General features: G+C 37.9%; 2 protein-coding genes across 2 annotated transcripts in view; one reads left to right on the forward strand and one right to left on the reverse strand.

Annotated features, from left to right (window-relative positions):
- The first annotated feature begins 1,306 nt into the window (after positions 1-1,306).
- Positions 1,307-6,558, forward strand: DHRS9 (dehydrogenase/reductase 9). The gene is made up of 5 exons (XM_027733722.2): positions 1,307-1,357; positions 1,926-2,256; positions 3,867-4,125; positions 5,331-5,494; positions 6,293-6,558. The coding sequence occupies exons 1-5, from the start codon at positions 1,307-1,309 to the stop codon at positions 6,541-6,543; spliced, it is 1,056 nt and encodes a 351-aa protein (XP_027589523.1). The 3' UTR covers positions 6,544-6,558.
- Positions 6,559-8,895: 2,337 nt separating this feature from the next.
- LRP2 (LDL receptor related protein 2) overlaps positions 8,896-15,987 on the reverse strand; it is a 119,773-nt gene continuing 112,681 nt past the window's right edge. The window contains exons 76-81 of the mRNA XM_039387984.1: positions 15,733-15,853; positions 14,845-14,974; positions 12,719-12,838; positions 12,516-12,623; positions 11,493-11,564; positions 8,896-10,416 (exon numbers count right to left, since the gene is read on the reverse strand). Coding sequence (XP_039243918.1) covers positions 10,255-10,416; positions 11,493-11,564; positions 12,516-12,623; positions 12,719-12,838; positions 14,845-14,974; positions 15,733-15,853 — 713 coding nt within the window. The 3' untranslated portion in view covers positions 8,896-10,254. The remainder of the gene's footprint in view (positions 10,417-11,492; positions 11,565-12,515; positions 12,624-12,718; positions 12,839-14,844; positions 14,975-15,732; positions 15,854-15,987) is intronic.

A 15,987-nucleotide genomic window follows, 5' to 3' on the forward strand; every position in this document is an offset into this window, starting at 1 on the left:
ACCAAAGCCTGTTGATAGTAAATCCTCCCTCTCTTTGTGTCGAGCTCTGCTCCAAATTCTAAATCAGCAATCAAAGGAAATGTCATTGCCTGGCACGTCACTGCAAATGGACTGGGGGTATCTATGATCAGCTGCTGCAACATTCTGTTTTCAGACCTTATTTTACAGCACAGAAGCTTGAATTATCCTCAGTGCTTTCACATAGTTTCAACGGCACTTTGTCAGAGCACACTCTGAGTCCTCTCAGAAAATAAACGTCACCAACAGAGTGCAACATTACAAAGATGATTCCCAAGTGCACACATTCAGGAACACTGCAATCCTTGTCAAACTTAATAGGGGCATTCACAGCAAAAAAGCCTAGTGTCTAAGTGAAGTACCTGAGCTAGAAGGCCAATTACATCAACTGCAAAACAACAGTGAGATGGGCTGCTAAAATAATCAGTGTAAGCACCCCAAAATTCAGTGGAAGCCCTCCTGTAGATGCAGTGGAAGGAGAAGCAAACTCTTACCTGTATATATTTGCTTAACTTCTTAAAATCAGAAAGCATTAGTCAGTAACTCAGGAGTCCATATTGATGGCTACTGAGAAATTCAAATACATAAAATAAGATCATTAAGCAGTAATGAATGTTGTCACTGGTTATCCTTTGTTATCCTATGTGACTGACTTAATTATTTAATGAGAGTTCAATATTCATTCACTATCAGATTCTAAGATTCTTTCCATTCCTACTTGGTGAGGTAACAGCAAAGTTTAGAATCAGAATAAATGAACTCAGAAGGAATAAGAACAATGGACAGGGACTACCAAATAGGCCTAATACATTGGTCCTCCTGTAATATTCATGTCTTGAGATAGCAAGAATGTTATGTAAAAAACAGCCTTTAAAAATCCCTCATTTTAAAGGTGAGATGTCTGCACCTCTACTCATATGTAGGTAACTAGAGCCTGGGTGGCTGCTTAGCACCTGCAAAAAAAGTTTCTCTTTAACAGAAAATGCTTATCAGATTTATTTGCTTTAATTAATTATTTTAGTTTAATTCTTGTACAAACCAAAAATACAAAAAGAAAACTAGTAATCAATTATGAAGATTTTAGATGGCAAGAACTGCATTCTACATTCATAAAAAAATTTCATAATAAACAAACAGTATCATCCCCAATGGTTAGGAAACCTTGTGTTTCCTCAGTGCCTCTTTTTTTTATTGAGGGCAACATCTCCATGCATTTCTACATTTCTTTATAAAACACACTTCCTATGTAATATATTCTGCTGTGCTGTGTATCAGTGTTAAACAGGCAATGAGTGACAGAAGACTCAAGCACTGCCTTGAAGTCTACCTTGTCTATGGGGTAAAGAGCAGATCACTCATCATCACACAACACAAGTCACACAACAAATTAGTCATCAGATCCACCACCACACCTTACACTTCTCTGGTTGTTCTTGGGGTCACTCTGCTTCCATGCTACAGATTAGAAAAGCAGCCTGGGTGGCACCATACAGGTGGTCAAAGAGAATTGTCCTTTTTCCCAGAGGAATTACTCTCTCCAGTATCAGCACAAATAATGACCAATGCCCACAAAAAACCCCAGACACTACTTAGAGAACTGATGCAGTCATACCTTTCAGTCTGAAATGTCCTTAGAGGACAGGGCTGACTAGAAAGATTGGTCAGCAAAGCGTGAAAACAGTGGAAATCTATTGAAAAGAAAGACAGGAAAGGTTTTGCCAAGGTACATATTACTCATGGATCCCAATCACATTGTGCCAAAGCTTCTACCCCTGCTCTCCCCCAACATATAAGGGCTGCAGCCAGAAACAAAGCCCCTTACAGGAGTTGTGTCTCAGGAAGTTGAAGGATTAGCTAAGCACATTTGCTTCATTGCACTTCTACATCATTAACTTATTTGCTTGTAGCTTTCATTTTCAGACTCACTGCACATAGCAATTTTGGCTTCCATATTTTCTCTTATAATTTACTGGCTCATCAGAGACAGATACAGAGTGAGAAACCTGAGTGGAAAGCATGTCTTCATAACAGGCTGTGACACTGGACTTGGAAACTCCCTGGCTAAATGGCTTGACAAAAGGGGATTTTGTGTCATTGCTGCATGTGCCACAGAAAAAGGAGGCCAAGAGCTACAGTCCTGCTCTTCACCCTCACTGAAGACAGTGAATCTGAACTTAGCAGACTCCATTAGCATTGCCAGGGCTGTGGGGTTTGTGACTGAAGAGACAGCTGGCAAAGGTAAGTGGCAAGGCAACTTCCCAGAAAAATTATTCAATACAACCAAATCTGGTCTAGCTAAAAGTTCCATTCCCTCTCCACTCACTGCAGAGGCATTTTTATCTTACTAATGAAACACATCCACTTTTCAGTTCTGTCATTTCTCAGTTCAGAGAGATTCCCTCCAGCAATGCTTCCCATTGCTTTCACCAACAGAGTGCCTAACAATCTTGTCTCTCAGTCTGTTAAAACCAGATCATTCCCAGGTATGTTTTTTAGACTCTTTTTGGTGCAGCTGAAGAATGTGGAAGGAAGGTGCTAACTGATACCAAAAAGAACTTTCTTGACAATAAAATCACCCCACTCAATTAAACACGGACAGTGCAGGGATTCTGTAGCCCTCCTCTAGTAAGCAGAAGAGCATATTTTTGCATGGCTGAATAAGTCTGATGCTTGCATTGTACACAATAATTGCACTGACTGTAACAATTAAACTCAATTTCAGCCAGTTTTCCTGGAGTTGTTACATAGGTAGCTCTCACTACTGCTACCATACACCTCTGAGCAGTCGTGTAAAAGAGGAAGAGTTTGTCCTTGGATACCTATGAAACGTGTCAAAAAATAGGTGGCTTTGGCAAAGGGTGCTAAACAGATCTGCCTGGTAAATATATTCAACTGAGGCAATATGTGTTTCTTTATCTGCACTGACATCTCAGACTAGACATTGCTAAAGGCCACAAAAGGGGATTCACACCAGTGCAACTACCAGCTGTAACACAGTTTATACCAAATATTCAATAGGTTTATAAATTAATTAACTACCTAAACCAGCAAAACATATATCTTCTACCAGTAGGACTTTCTCCTCAAAGCTTGTAAAACACCGTTGACCTTGTCATGAATACTCCAGACCATTCCTGAATGCAGAGATTAAGAGCAAGGTAAACAAAATTATTAGCACTTACTTCCTCCAGCAGGCTCCTGCTTCCAGCTTGGGGAAAGCCACACGTTCTCAGTCAGGACAACCACTGCTGACACTGTCACTTCAGTCTGTGAAACTCTTTATGGAGGCTGAGTGCTGGACTTTCAGCCTCTCCCCTCAGGCACAGGTTGTCCTCAGCAAACTCTTAGAAACGTCACAAATATTTATCTTAAGTTCCTCAAGTAATTTATAAAGGTAGTAAAGCAGTATTATCAATACACAGTGTTAAGCCAGTATCTTTAGAAGTATTGACTAATTCTACACATCTGGCTCAGACCTTTAGACCCCAAACCAGAAAAATTAGTCTCTCCACTTTTATGCAGACTCTTTCATTTTCACAATAACGTAAATGCATATTAGGAGCCTACATACTTGAGTGGATCTGGACAGTAAAGTCCAGTATGGTGGCCTATATCTCCAGCCAAAGTAGTTTTCCTTGAATACTTTATCCATGCTCTTTTAGAGTCATTGCCTAAGGCCTTCAGCAAATTTTACCAGGTATACAGAGTAGATCATAGCAAACCCCAGACAACTGTATTCGTGTCACTGAGGGTTTTGCAGACTGTGTGCTTGCTTTCCAATGTACATATGATACTCCAGGGTAAGATACTGCCATATACTGAAATAAATGGTTTTGCAATCCTCTTAGGGCTTTTTGGCTTGGTGTGCAATGCTGAAGGAACAGCTCCTGTAGCACCCACTGACTGGCTGAGGATTGAAGACTTCCATTCAGTGCTGGATGTTAATCTGCTGGGATTGATTGAAATCACACTCAAGCTTCTGCCACTTCTGAAAAAAGCTGAGGGAAGAGTTGTCAATCTAACTAACGCCAGAGGCCTCATGGCTTTTGTAGGGGGTGGCTATAGTCTGTCCAAATGGGGCATGGAAGCTTTCTCTGACACTTTACGGTGAGTAGCCAGAAACACATGCATGAATCCAATAACAGATTCCAGACGTGCTGAGGAAGGGTGACTGTATGTTTGCCCCTCTTGATTTCTCTCTGGAAATCTTGCCTAAAGGGGAGAAGGAAAATAAGAGGATGTTGGTCACTTGTTTAGGATTTTAGTCTCCAGTACTATGAACAGACCCATCAGGGAACTGCACTGGGAAAAATTTTCATATCCTAGACAAGTTGTTAGCATGCAGCTTTCAGGCATGTGAATCCACTACTTACATGAAAGCAAATCCTGGTCAGGCACCCAAAGTTTCCCGGGGAAGTTGTACTTGCAGACTTTTTGCTCTAACCTTCACAACAATCTGAGCTGGGTGATTCCAGACAGCAACCACATTACCAAAGGTAGTTGTAACTTCAGAAAATTAAGCTGAGCACCCTTCACTGAAGCCAGTTGTGCTTTACTGCCTCCAGAAGGCTAAGGCCCAGCCCAGGGAGTCAAGTCTTCACAAAGACTAGAAAAGTTGGTTTCAAACCATTATGAGAACTTAGATAAAGAAAGTATATATCCCAAGGAAATAGAAAATAATGGCTAATGTACATGTGGTTCATTCCTTTGTATACTTTAGAATGCAGCTGCCTGGGTCTCTTGAGCTGCGCGGCAAGACAAAGAGGCCATTTACACCTCAAAGGAGTTGTACAGAAACTCAGAATTACATAGAGGGAACTACACTACAAGAAAACACACTAACCTTTATTGCACTAACATTTAATCATTTAACCATAGCCCTTTAACCATAAGATGGAGAATAAAGTTCTAATACAACTGAAAATTTTTGCTCACTTTTACTTTTTCCCAGACACTTTAATAATCTGTTCCTGTAAACTAAAATGATGGAACAGTATTTGAAATAGTCAAAAGTTTTAGTATGATAATACATGACTAAGATGCAGCTGGCTGCTGCATCCTTTTCACCAGTCCAACATAAACGACACAGAGAGCTGTAAATCTACTTGACACTTTTTTTTTTTTTTTTTAAATCTCATTTAATTGCCAGCTGTTGTATTGCAGGACAGGAACACTGCTATGAGGTTAATTTGAACATCTCAAAATAATTCTGACATTTGAAGATAAGAATATTCTTTTGTGTGACAGACTTACCACTTATGTTTAATAGTTATGCCATTATTGGGTGGTTATTGGAGTTTTCATCCTTCTAGGATAGAGATGCAGCATTTTGGAGTGAAAGTAAGCATTGTTGAGCATGGTTTCTTTAAGGTAGGAGTAGTTAATTCAGATATCACCGAGAAATACCTCTTCAGACTTTGGAACGGACTGACTCCTGAGATCAGGGACTCCTACGGAGAAGAATACTTTGTTGAATGTAAGTAGAAAAAAAATTGTATGAAAGCTTAGGGGGGATATTATCAACATGTATAAATACCTGAACTGAGGCTGTAAAGACAACAGAGCCAAGCTCTTTTTAGTGGTGTCCAGGATAGGACTCGAGGCAATGGGCACACACGGACACACAGGATGTTCCTGCTGATCAGGGATCATATTTTTGGAGTGAGGACGACCAAGGACTGGTACAGGTTGCCCAGGGAGGTGACGGAGTCCCCAGTCTTTTGAGATATTCAAAAGCCATCTGGACATGATCCTGGGCAACCTGGTCTAGGTAACCCAGCTTGAGCAGGTGGGTTTGGTAGCAGAGGTCCCTTTCAACTTCAACCTATGTGTGATTCTGTGAATATTTTCTGGACTTTGTTAACGCTCATCAAGAACCCCTCACGGACTGTTCTGGACTACATGTATGTTAGATGAGGCCTGAGCTATTAGTTCACACATAGATTGATGAGATGTGAGGTCACACTACCTTCCTTAGTCCCTCAATACTTAGAGGTAGGATCCCAAGTGGGAATGAATTGCTATGCCCACATGCTAATTGGTCTGAAAAGTTGTGCTGTGTCACACTGCACTTACTGTACAGAACATCTGGCTCACAATATGGGTAAGGGAGGTTTGTGCTTACTGGGCTCCTGGGTGTTTTGCAGCCTTTCTGGTCTCTTGAGCCAGTAGTTTAAAGCAAGCCTGAAGCTGTAGCCAGACCCTTGAATACAAAGAATACTCTCACAGAGAATGTTGTGTATAAATGCTTTCAGGTTTATTTTCTTCTTTCCAGATGTAAAAGCACAAAGATCTTCAGTCAGAAGACTGTGTGACCATGATATTTCTAGTGTCATAAAATGCATGGAACATGCCCTGATAGCAAAGTACCCAAGGACACGATACAAAGCTGGATGGGATGCAAAGTTCTTTTGGCTGTTTCTCTCCTATGCCCCAAGCTGTTTATCTGACATGTTGTTGCGTGTGATGTTTCCAGCTCCAGCAGATAGCGGAAGATCAGTTCCTGGAGTTCTAATTAATGTCTAGTATTAAAACAGTATCAACTCTGCACAAATAAATACTAATTCTGTCAAAATCAGATGTCCTCTTTACCAGTTACTAGACTGTTTAAATTCCTTTCAGATGACACTTTCTCCATCCCCCACCCTTCCTTACCTGAAATTTCTGAGTTCACAGGTCGGCTTGTAAATCCAGTGTGTTTTTGAAGGCCATTTTTTATGCTCAGAAATGATACCTCTATAGAATCTGCATTCATAAAATATTCAGCTACAAAGCTAGTTGATACTATTCACACAATAAAAAAAATTTAAATAAGGAAAATAAAATCACTAGAAGAATCAGTTTTTCACATTGACTTCATCAACACATAGGCTGCTAGTGATCTTGAAATAGAACAATGGTCTTTCAGAACACATACATGTACCTTACAGAATGTATTTAGTCAGATTTAGTCATCTATTTCACTGGCAGTTTGCTCATGGTCATATTCAGGAGTTGATAATCTTCAAAAGCTTCTAAGCACAAGACATGAAGCCAAACAATAACAAAGCCCAGCTAATGCAATATATTCCAAAAATTACAATTACAGTGTTTGACCACGTCTAATCACCTGATTATTCAATTGTGTAGAACAAAAACACAAAGTTTTTTACAGATATGCAATTATGGGGAAAATCAAAATTCCATTGTACTATCCAAACAGCATATCCAAACACATATTTTAAACTTCTTCCTAATATTAGTATAGTTTATGAGGAAAATACTAAAAATAATACGCCTTCACATTTCTTTCACCCTCAGTGTGCTCTGCAAATTAAAAGTATTATTATTTCACTTATCAGATGAAATAGGTCATTAGTGTATGCTATGGCAAATTCTTCCAAGTGTGCAAAGAGTGTGTTCAGAATGGTAGAACGTTAGCTGAGGTTCCTGTGCCTCTTGTACACTATTTCTATCTGCTAAGCTGTTGGCCAGAGGTTCACAAACTGGTGTCCCTAAAGATATTAAAATTGAAGGGGTAAAGGTTTTATTTGCTAAAGTGCTGTGCTGGTGATTAATCATTAATGTGCAATTCAATTAAGCTTAGCAAAATACCTTGTGCAGGTCAGAACTCCAAACATAAGAAGTTTCATCACTGTGTGTAAGAGGGGGCACGTGTGTAGGTTTGTACATGTGCAAGAAAAGGACAGAACGTAAAAAGTGTTAGCAACCCTTAAGCATTTCATTGAGGTTCTATTCTCTGGCAAATGGCTTCAAGAATAAATTTATTTTACTTCATTTCAAGATAAATACCTGATTAATATCTGGCCTGACAGCTATAGAGAGAATGTACATGAAAAAACTCAATGGCATAACCTAGCAGCCCTGTAGTTGTAGATTACAGAGAGTTGCTGAGATCTCTAAAAATCAGCCTTCTTTGAAAAAGAAAGAGTTCAGAATTCAAGAATTCAAGCAGGGACTGTCCTTCTAAGGGACAAGGAATACAAGTGAAAAATGAAGCTAGGAGTGGAATCTAAAGCTTCTGTTGAAGGAAGTACCAAAACCTAAATTTTACATAAACAGAAGGGTACAGTGTGCTATGCTACTGAGAGGAAGAGTCCCAGCTGAAGTTTAGGAATCCTTCACCATCAGGTGTGTTAAACCTACATACTCCCTACCTACACAGTAACTCAGGGATGGCTTTCATCCACATCTGAAAAGTTATGATTAGTACAGGGGAAAAACACATCTCTGACATGGCTGACATAGTAGCAGTTTTCTCTAAGAGTGGTTCCAGAGTTTTCTGTTGACAAATACTATTCCCAAAACTTATGCTCCTTTTTCTTGTGGTATGCAACTGCAGGTAAGACTTGTGGAAATGTCAGCCCTGTCTTCTACCTTTAAAAAAAACATTGTGAACTCTTTCCTTAAGAACAGCAACCTGTTTCTCAAAGACATCCTTACAGATGTGTCTGTTGCGCTGCAGACTCTAAGGAATTTTCTACATTAAAGCATTCAGATATTAAAAAATGCCTTTAAAAAAACACATAATTTGCTTAAAGTTAAAAAAAAAAAATCAAAGCATCAAATTCTGACCTCAGATATGAAAATTAATTGAACTAACATTTTAATTACTTACATCCATACTACCTTGAAGTCAGTATCTCAATAGTAAGAGTTTCCTGTTTCAAGGGCCAGTTTATTGAATGAGTGTAATGGGGCAGTTTTCACACTTACAGAGATGTCAGTACCAAGACATCTTATATCACGAACTTTAGACAGTTGTGTGAAGCATGAAGCCCTATTCCTATTTGACTTGATCTAAAGCACTGGTGTTTCCATCTCAGAGTGCACTGAAGTCTTCTCAACTGAAAAAAGTACATAGAGCCTTGACATGAATTATGGAATAAGAATGTGATAAAATAATAAATTTATTAGATTTATTCAGCAGCATCATTTTACAGTTGTCTTTTCTAATCAAAGTATGTTACAAAGTAATTACAAGTATTCTAATTAGAAATAGTATATATGTTGAGAATTTAGATATAAAACAATCAAATAGCAGAAGTCTCAATTATTATAACTTTAGGAATCTTTTATATGAGTAGCTAGCCAGGAGTACTGAAGAATATGTTCCTGTAATTAGGTTTCCTCAAATGGTTCATGTTGTGGGAACTATCCTGGCTAATTAATAGAAGAGCTACTAAGATCAACAGTATGTTCTGATGGAAGGTATAGAAACAACCAGATAACTACAAAGACTGCACTAGTAGAAATTGTTTCCCTTTCTATTCATGTCCACCTTAGGAAATAAATAGTCAATAAAATTAAATTTTCACATTAAAAAAAACCCCTGAATAATTTCTTAAATGAACCAGTATCTTTCATATTTTGCTGTTTGGAAATAAGCCATTACAGAAATCTAGCTACTTCATTTAGTAGCACAAATTACTTCCACAGACTCCAGCCAAGAACAGAGCTATTCCATTGATGAGCAAGAGAAAAATCTCATTAAGTAGTCATGGCACTAAAATCTAAATACATCCAATCTTTTTAGGAAGACTATTAATGGAATGGTGTTAATTGGAACCTAGGAGAAAAGTATGTGCCTTATAGATCGAGAGGAAATTATCTCAGGCAGTTAAAATATTGTAAGAACAACATTTTCCACAGGTAACTATTCAGCATAATGATGCTGTATTGACTCTTCCATCTTTTGTTTGACACAAGATAAACAGAGACATCTTTTTTTACGTACAGTAGTATATAAAAGGGTGGTAAAGATGCCCAGAGCACCAGGAGAAGTTTTAAAAGGTGCTGTTACAAAAGGTATACTCCAAATACCCTGTATATCAGTAATGTTCCTATATTTGCCTTGTTTGGTTCTTTTTTTAGTTTTAAGCACTTATATAATTAATTTATCCCTAAATATATGACCAATTCCATACAAATTTCTACTAGCAACATCACTGAACAACATAATCTTAGAAAAATTTACAAATGTACAATATATTTATAACATTACTTTCAGACAGCTTCAGTGCAAAGATATACATATAGTACATCATGATAATTGTTCACAAAAATAGAAATTGGCATTTGTCAAAAAACAAGGCATAGTTTCAATGTACATCTCCAGCCAGTGGCTAAGAGATGTGTATGTTTTTATAAAGCATTTGAATGTGAACCTTACTCTTCTGTTTATAAAAATATATGTGCAAATGGATGTGTCTAATTTTCCCTAAATCAGTTACCTAGTTATACCACAGAGTCCTCTTTAACAAGATTAGCGGTGTCTTTAAATGTATCCTCTGTTGCTGTGTAAGCTAATGGCTGGTCTCTCTTCAGAATAATCTTGGGAGGCAGTGAAGGAGAAGGGGTAGGGATATTTTCTGTGTCCTGTTGCCGTTCCTTTTCCATCTGAAACAATAATCATAAAATCCAAGTTTATATTCTAACGCACCATATATCCAACCTTAATTTTCAGAAAAGTTAAATAAATATTCCTAAAGTCAAATGTCACTGTCACTGACATTACACTGTCAGTGTAAGTTATTTCTTCAATCACCACCTGTAACAAAATCAAACGCTAAATTCACTTCAGGTAGTACAGCTAAGTAAATACAATATTACAAGTTACTCTGGAACTTCTACTTTAATGCTTAGAGTCAGGAGTAGTTTGATATGTCTTTATGCACATGCATGAGTGTAGATACCGTTTGTAAGTACTACATTCATTGGGGAAATGAATCTCCAGCTTTCTGAACTCTCTCACATTGTTCAAGCATTAGAAACCTAAATTCTTCACAAAAGGCAGACAGTTTTAAGTCATGTGACTTTTGGGAGGAGGTTCTTAAGTCACTTAGGCTATTTGGAAATTTTAATCTGTAAAATGAAAAGGGCTGGAATTACTGGTTCAAGTCAGTAGAACTCCAAAACTTCACGCCCAAGCCCGGGGGGAATTCCTTCAGCACACATACCACCTGTTGGCACACTATCTGAAAAGAACTGTCTCACCCAACCATATGGGTAAGAAAATAAGGCAGTTGTAGAAACAAGGCTGCAGTGCACAGAGCTATTGAATTTTTGTGCAGTGCTGAAGCCAGGACTGAGAGGACAGAAATAGACACTTCACTCCTGGTGCAGAAGAACAGCCTCCCAATTGTGGGTCCTGGATCTGTGCCAGAATGCACCAGCAAGCTGAAACCAGTCCCTGAGATCCCAGAGCAGGAGCGGACCACAGTGTTCGGGCTGGGAATGCAGGGAAGTGGGGAATGCAGCTGTGCTGCCTAGCTGAGCCTGCTCAACATCTCATTTTGCAGGAGGCTTAGCAACTTTTCTCACAATTACTTTAGTCCTACCCTAACCTGCACTGGAATTTCTGTGCTGTTTCACATAGCAGCAGAATCTACCCATAATCTTTATTCTATGAGAGCAAGAACAAAGTCTAGCAATATGTTATCTGGAAAACAGAATTATTCAATATTAAACAATACCTCTGCATATATTGGGTTTTCAAAATTAGTATTTTGTTTCATTTTTCTCTTGAAGAAACGCCACTTTGATTCCTGAAACATAAAAATTATTAGAACTTCACACATTTTTTCTGACAATTTCTCTGGAAACTGCCATTATAGTTGTTGGATTTCATTTTCACTGACTGCCAAAGCAGTGATTTCAGCTAGATGTTCTTACATTACCATGTTGTAATTCTAAGCATAGGACCCAACTTTCTTTTCTGCTAGATAACCAGTTATTGTTATCTTACCTAAAGCAGCATTCACACAAGACTAGGCAATAAAAATGACTAAATTAATTCATGGAAGTCTATCATTCCAGACATGTATATCAAAGAAGAAAAACTGTCTTGAAAACAACACAAGAGGGACGTGAAACTACAACAGGTTGACAGAGTTGTCATTTCAAAGCTCATCAGAGGTGCCTTTAGGGCACAATGTATGAAAACAGTCCTGTAAACAAGCCACCACCAGCTCATTCAGGTGGATTTTAAGATACAAAAATGTATCTTCCATGAATCAGTAATAATCTAGATGAGGTAATACTTCGATCTTGATTGCTAAAATGTCCCGCAAGAACACACAGAACAAGTGTCTTAAATGTCCTTGCTAGCTCTTTTAAATATGGATAAAATTACAAGTACCTGCCCTCAAAATGTAGTACAACAAACAGTGAAAAAACCCTCTCTATTCCAATCTGTTAACTTTAAAATAGCTACGTAGGCCAGGAAGAAGAGGGGGTTTAATCTAAATAGACCCTTATTGTGTGCTTTAGACAACCCTGTGCTTGTGATGCTTTTCTCTTATCGAACTGTTCCTGACCAGCTGTTGTAAATCTTGTAAATATGGTACAGTTAGCTGGACTTGATGCAGATGATGTGCCAAGCCCATGGCATTATTTAAAGAGAACTGAAACTGTACTGCAACTTCCCTAACAATTCAGTTTTGCTGATCTGGAGCAGAAAACAAACAAGGCAGCCTTAGAGTATCTCTATTTCTTACCTGAGGTGCATCTGTACTCTGAGGGGTTTCCTTCGGAGTAGTAGATATCACAGAGGCATACACAGGATTTTCAAAATTTTCATTTTCCTCACTGCCAGCTGCTGCTACCTGTAGGAGAAGAAGGAGAATCAACATTCTTCAAAGAAGAAAAGAAGGTCATAAAGGAAAATGAAAGGTAAAAGTCAAGCCTAAGTTTCTCTTACAAGTGTTGGCCGAACAACTGTAACTGCACCAGCTGTGCTGGCTCCGCCATCTCTGGTTGTATACATTGGATTTTCAAATGTGATTGGCTGTTTCCCTGACTCCACTGCAAAGTTTTCATTCTATGAAAGAAAAGAAAAACAACAACTACTGCAGTGCAATAAACACTTCCATCCTCCCAGGAATTCATTTATAGTCAAATTTTTCATCTTGGGGAACAACACATGTTTACTTTCATATCGGCTTAGACAAAACCTAGCGTCTGTTAAAATCATAACATCAGTTTACCATCCATTATTTTACTCCCTGACTTAGCACCCTGGACCACTGGTTGTTCCCCATTTCCTAGCTGGACAAAAAAACCCCCCACATTTCAATACTTGACTCAAAGTATTTTATGATGAGGAAAGATGACTCACAAATGACACCTTCAACAGAGAAGAGATATCAAAGGAAGCATAATCACAAAATAAATATTTTAATTTAGAGACTTCAAAATGACATACAAACTAATAAGCAGTAGCTTATTAGAATGAAATTCATGCATTTTGTCCCAGCAAGAAGATTGCTATAGTTTTTGAGACAAAGCAGTAAGCACATGCTCTTAATTAGTAACATTCAGGGCTAGCCAGCTATGAATCAACAGGTAGAAGGGTAATGAAAACAAAACCCCACCCAGACTCACTTGTCCTCCTTCTTGTTACAGCCCCATCAAAGAACTAGCAAGGAATAAGACAGGAATAGTTCCATCAGCCAGTGGCTTAAACCTGCCTCATTTTTACAAACCCCTGCTCCATGCCACAAGAATTCATGCTTTATGCTATCAGAGTATATGTTTTTACCACACAGTAAACTCTTGTCAGCTCCCTCAAATTGGCCTAGCTCTGCTAAAACAGCCACACTGAAAAACACCCCTCTAACATCTACTCATGCATATATGACGTTAAAATTTTAGGAGGCACATCTCACAATTCTTCACTTCAGTACACCAGACCCTTTGAATTCTCTCAGTGAACTACACAATTTTTTGTTTACTCTGAATACATAGGGAGAATTAATGCTACTTAAGTAGAAATAGTCTGTATCCAGACCTGTTATTGGCAATGTATAAACTGCATTGGTTGAACTTCAGTACATCAATGTTAGGCCAGAAAATGCAAAGTACAGTAAAGTTTTCCAAGCATGAAAAAGATCTGAGGTAATATACAAGCCTAAAGCTATTTTCCCAGTATTTACCAAAACATTCATATGGTTGTTTCCTTACACAAGCTGCCTAGTTTTAACAAAGACTGTGTTTCTTCATCTAGACCAAGGTCATATATGTATATTATGAGCTTATCTTCTCTAGCTGTCTCATTTCATATTAATTTACCGTCAGTTAGGTTTGTAATTTAAAAGTTTATGGATTTTCCAGAGCATACTTTACAGCAAGTGCTTACTATTCAAACATACCTCTGATCTGTTTCCTACAAGTAAAAATCTTTAGTACAATGTTCTTCTTATGGTAAACATGGGAATACTTTTTCCAGTGAAAAACTATACAGTATATAGAACACAAGGATCTGCTATTTCTCAGATGTCCTTAACAAAACATGTATGAAGTAGAGTTACACTTTATGATGTCCCCATAACTATTAAACATGATTTGTTTAAACTTCATAAATTAAAAAACTGCTCAATTTAGAACTTGCTGCACAAACTAGTGTATCCTGTGGTTAGGCTTGAGTTTTACCTCTGAATTTTCTAACATACCATCTGTATTTGAAAACCAGACATTTTAACATGTTCTGTGGAAGACAAAGGCCCTCAAAAAATTCTCTGTCACAATGCTGTCATTTCTCTATTCATTCCCTGCATATTCCATGAATATGCTGAAAGAGAAGAGGGGGTAATTGACTTAATTTCTACCATATAAATCTTGGGAAAAGTCACATTATTTTGAAGAACATCTTTCATTTGTCCTTGCCTTCAAATCTATTTCAGGAAACTATAGATCATTGTTCACATCTTTTTCTAGAATACATGTATCATTTCACTGTCATTTTTACATAAAAGGTTCCCCTCTATCAGCCAATAATTACACTAAAAGGACACAAATTAAAGGAATTATTTGAGAACTAAACCTTACCATTTGCATTGCTCTGTCTATAGCAGAATCTCCCCCAAAGCCAGAGACTCCTATGTCCATGCTCACATCTGCTCCAGATCGGAAAGTTACCCCATTGCCATTTTCATTAGATTTTACAAGACTGCTTAAACTACAAAAAAACCCAAACAAACCAAAACAAAATAAAGAAAGAAGAGGTTACACAGAAAGAAGGCTTATAATACAGATTTTTCTACTTGTTCTTCTAAGTAATTTTTGCCGGCTATAAGCAAGCTAGCAAGGGCACCAGAATTAGGATTCCTTTATTAGTTCAACAGGTTTTTAAAAAAATCAAATAATTTAAAATATATTTTCTTCATCTTCCTTTGATTTAAAACATCAAATATTTCACAAAGCTGGTTTTCACTGGACAGTATGACTGTCAGCAGAGTAGATATTGTCTCAGGCATTGGAAACAGCTGGAAGTTCACTACACATGCACCATACTTTCAAACAGATGAATGCAGTGTAGCAGATGAGCTCAGGTGTTCTATGTTAAAAGATCTCTTTGCCAGAATCTTCTTCTGATGAAGTTTTTTTAAAAAGCAAAACACGTAACTATGGTCTTTTGTATCTTTTTCAATTGAATATCTAGTTCCAGATCTGGTAAACAGTCTTCTATATTGATCATTATTTAAAAGCAAATTTAGAATGTAGAAGTGTTTTACAACAGTCCCTTTTTTACACAATAATGATCAGCTATGATATTGCTTGAATCAAAAATCTACTGGAACTGCTGCAACACTCCACTTCCTATGTTCCACCAGAATGGGCACACAGCAAACAAACCGGATTTTTCAGAAATATTTAGAAACAAACATACATTTTCAGTTCATACACATTCCAGCTCTGAAAGCCTTCAAAACATACCTTGGTAGTTTGGGAAGCGCTGGTAAAAGGGAGCCTGTTCGTCTGTAGTTAAAAAAGCCTCCAACCGCTAATACTCCGATTATTATGATCAGTATGACTGTCAGCAACACTGCTACTGCTGCTATCAAAGACAGAAGAATAAGCAAACATTCAAGCAAGCATAGTTCAGTGCAAAAAAGGGCCCAGAGAATTAGAAGCTTGACCCCGAACAGGTATCATGGTGAGATATTATACATTCTTTAGCTCAAATATCAA

Source organism: Pipra filicauda, unplaced genomic scaffold, assembly GCF_003945595.2.
Source record: "Pipra filicauda isolate LSUMZ 115617 unplaced genomic scaffold, ASM394559v2 scaffold5_size6683894_pilon, whole genome shotgun sequence".
Taxonomy (NCBI): domain Eukaryota; kingdom Metazoa; phylum Chordata; class Aves; order Passeriformes; family Pipridae; genus Pipra; species Pipra filicauda.

Excerpts from the sequence above, each read along its gene's own strand:
- DHRS9 (XM_027733722.2), top strand. The coding sequence starts at position 1,307 with ATGAGTGACAGAAGACTCAAGCACTGCCTTGAAGTCTACCTTGTCTAT. Across the intron at positions 1,358-1,925 it reads AAGTCTACCTTGTCTATGGG|CTTTCATTTTCAGACTCACT; the intron begins GTAAAGAGCAGA and ends ATTTGCTTGTAG. Across the intron at positions 4,126-5,330 it reads GCTTTCTCTGACACTTTACG|GATAGAGATGCAGCATTTTG; the intron begins GTGAGTAGCCAG and ends TCATCCTTCTAG.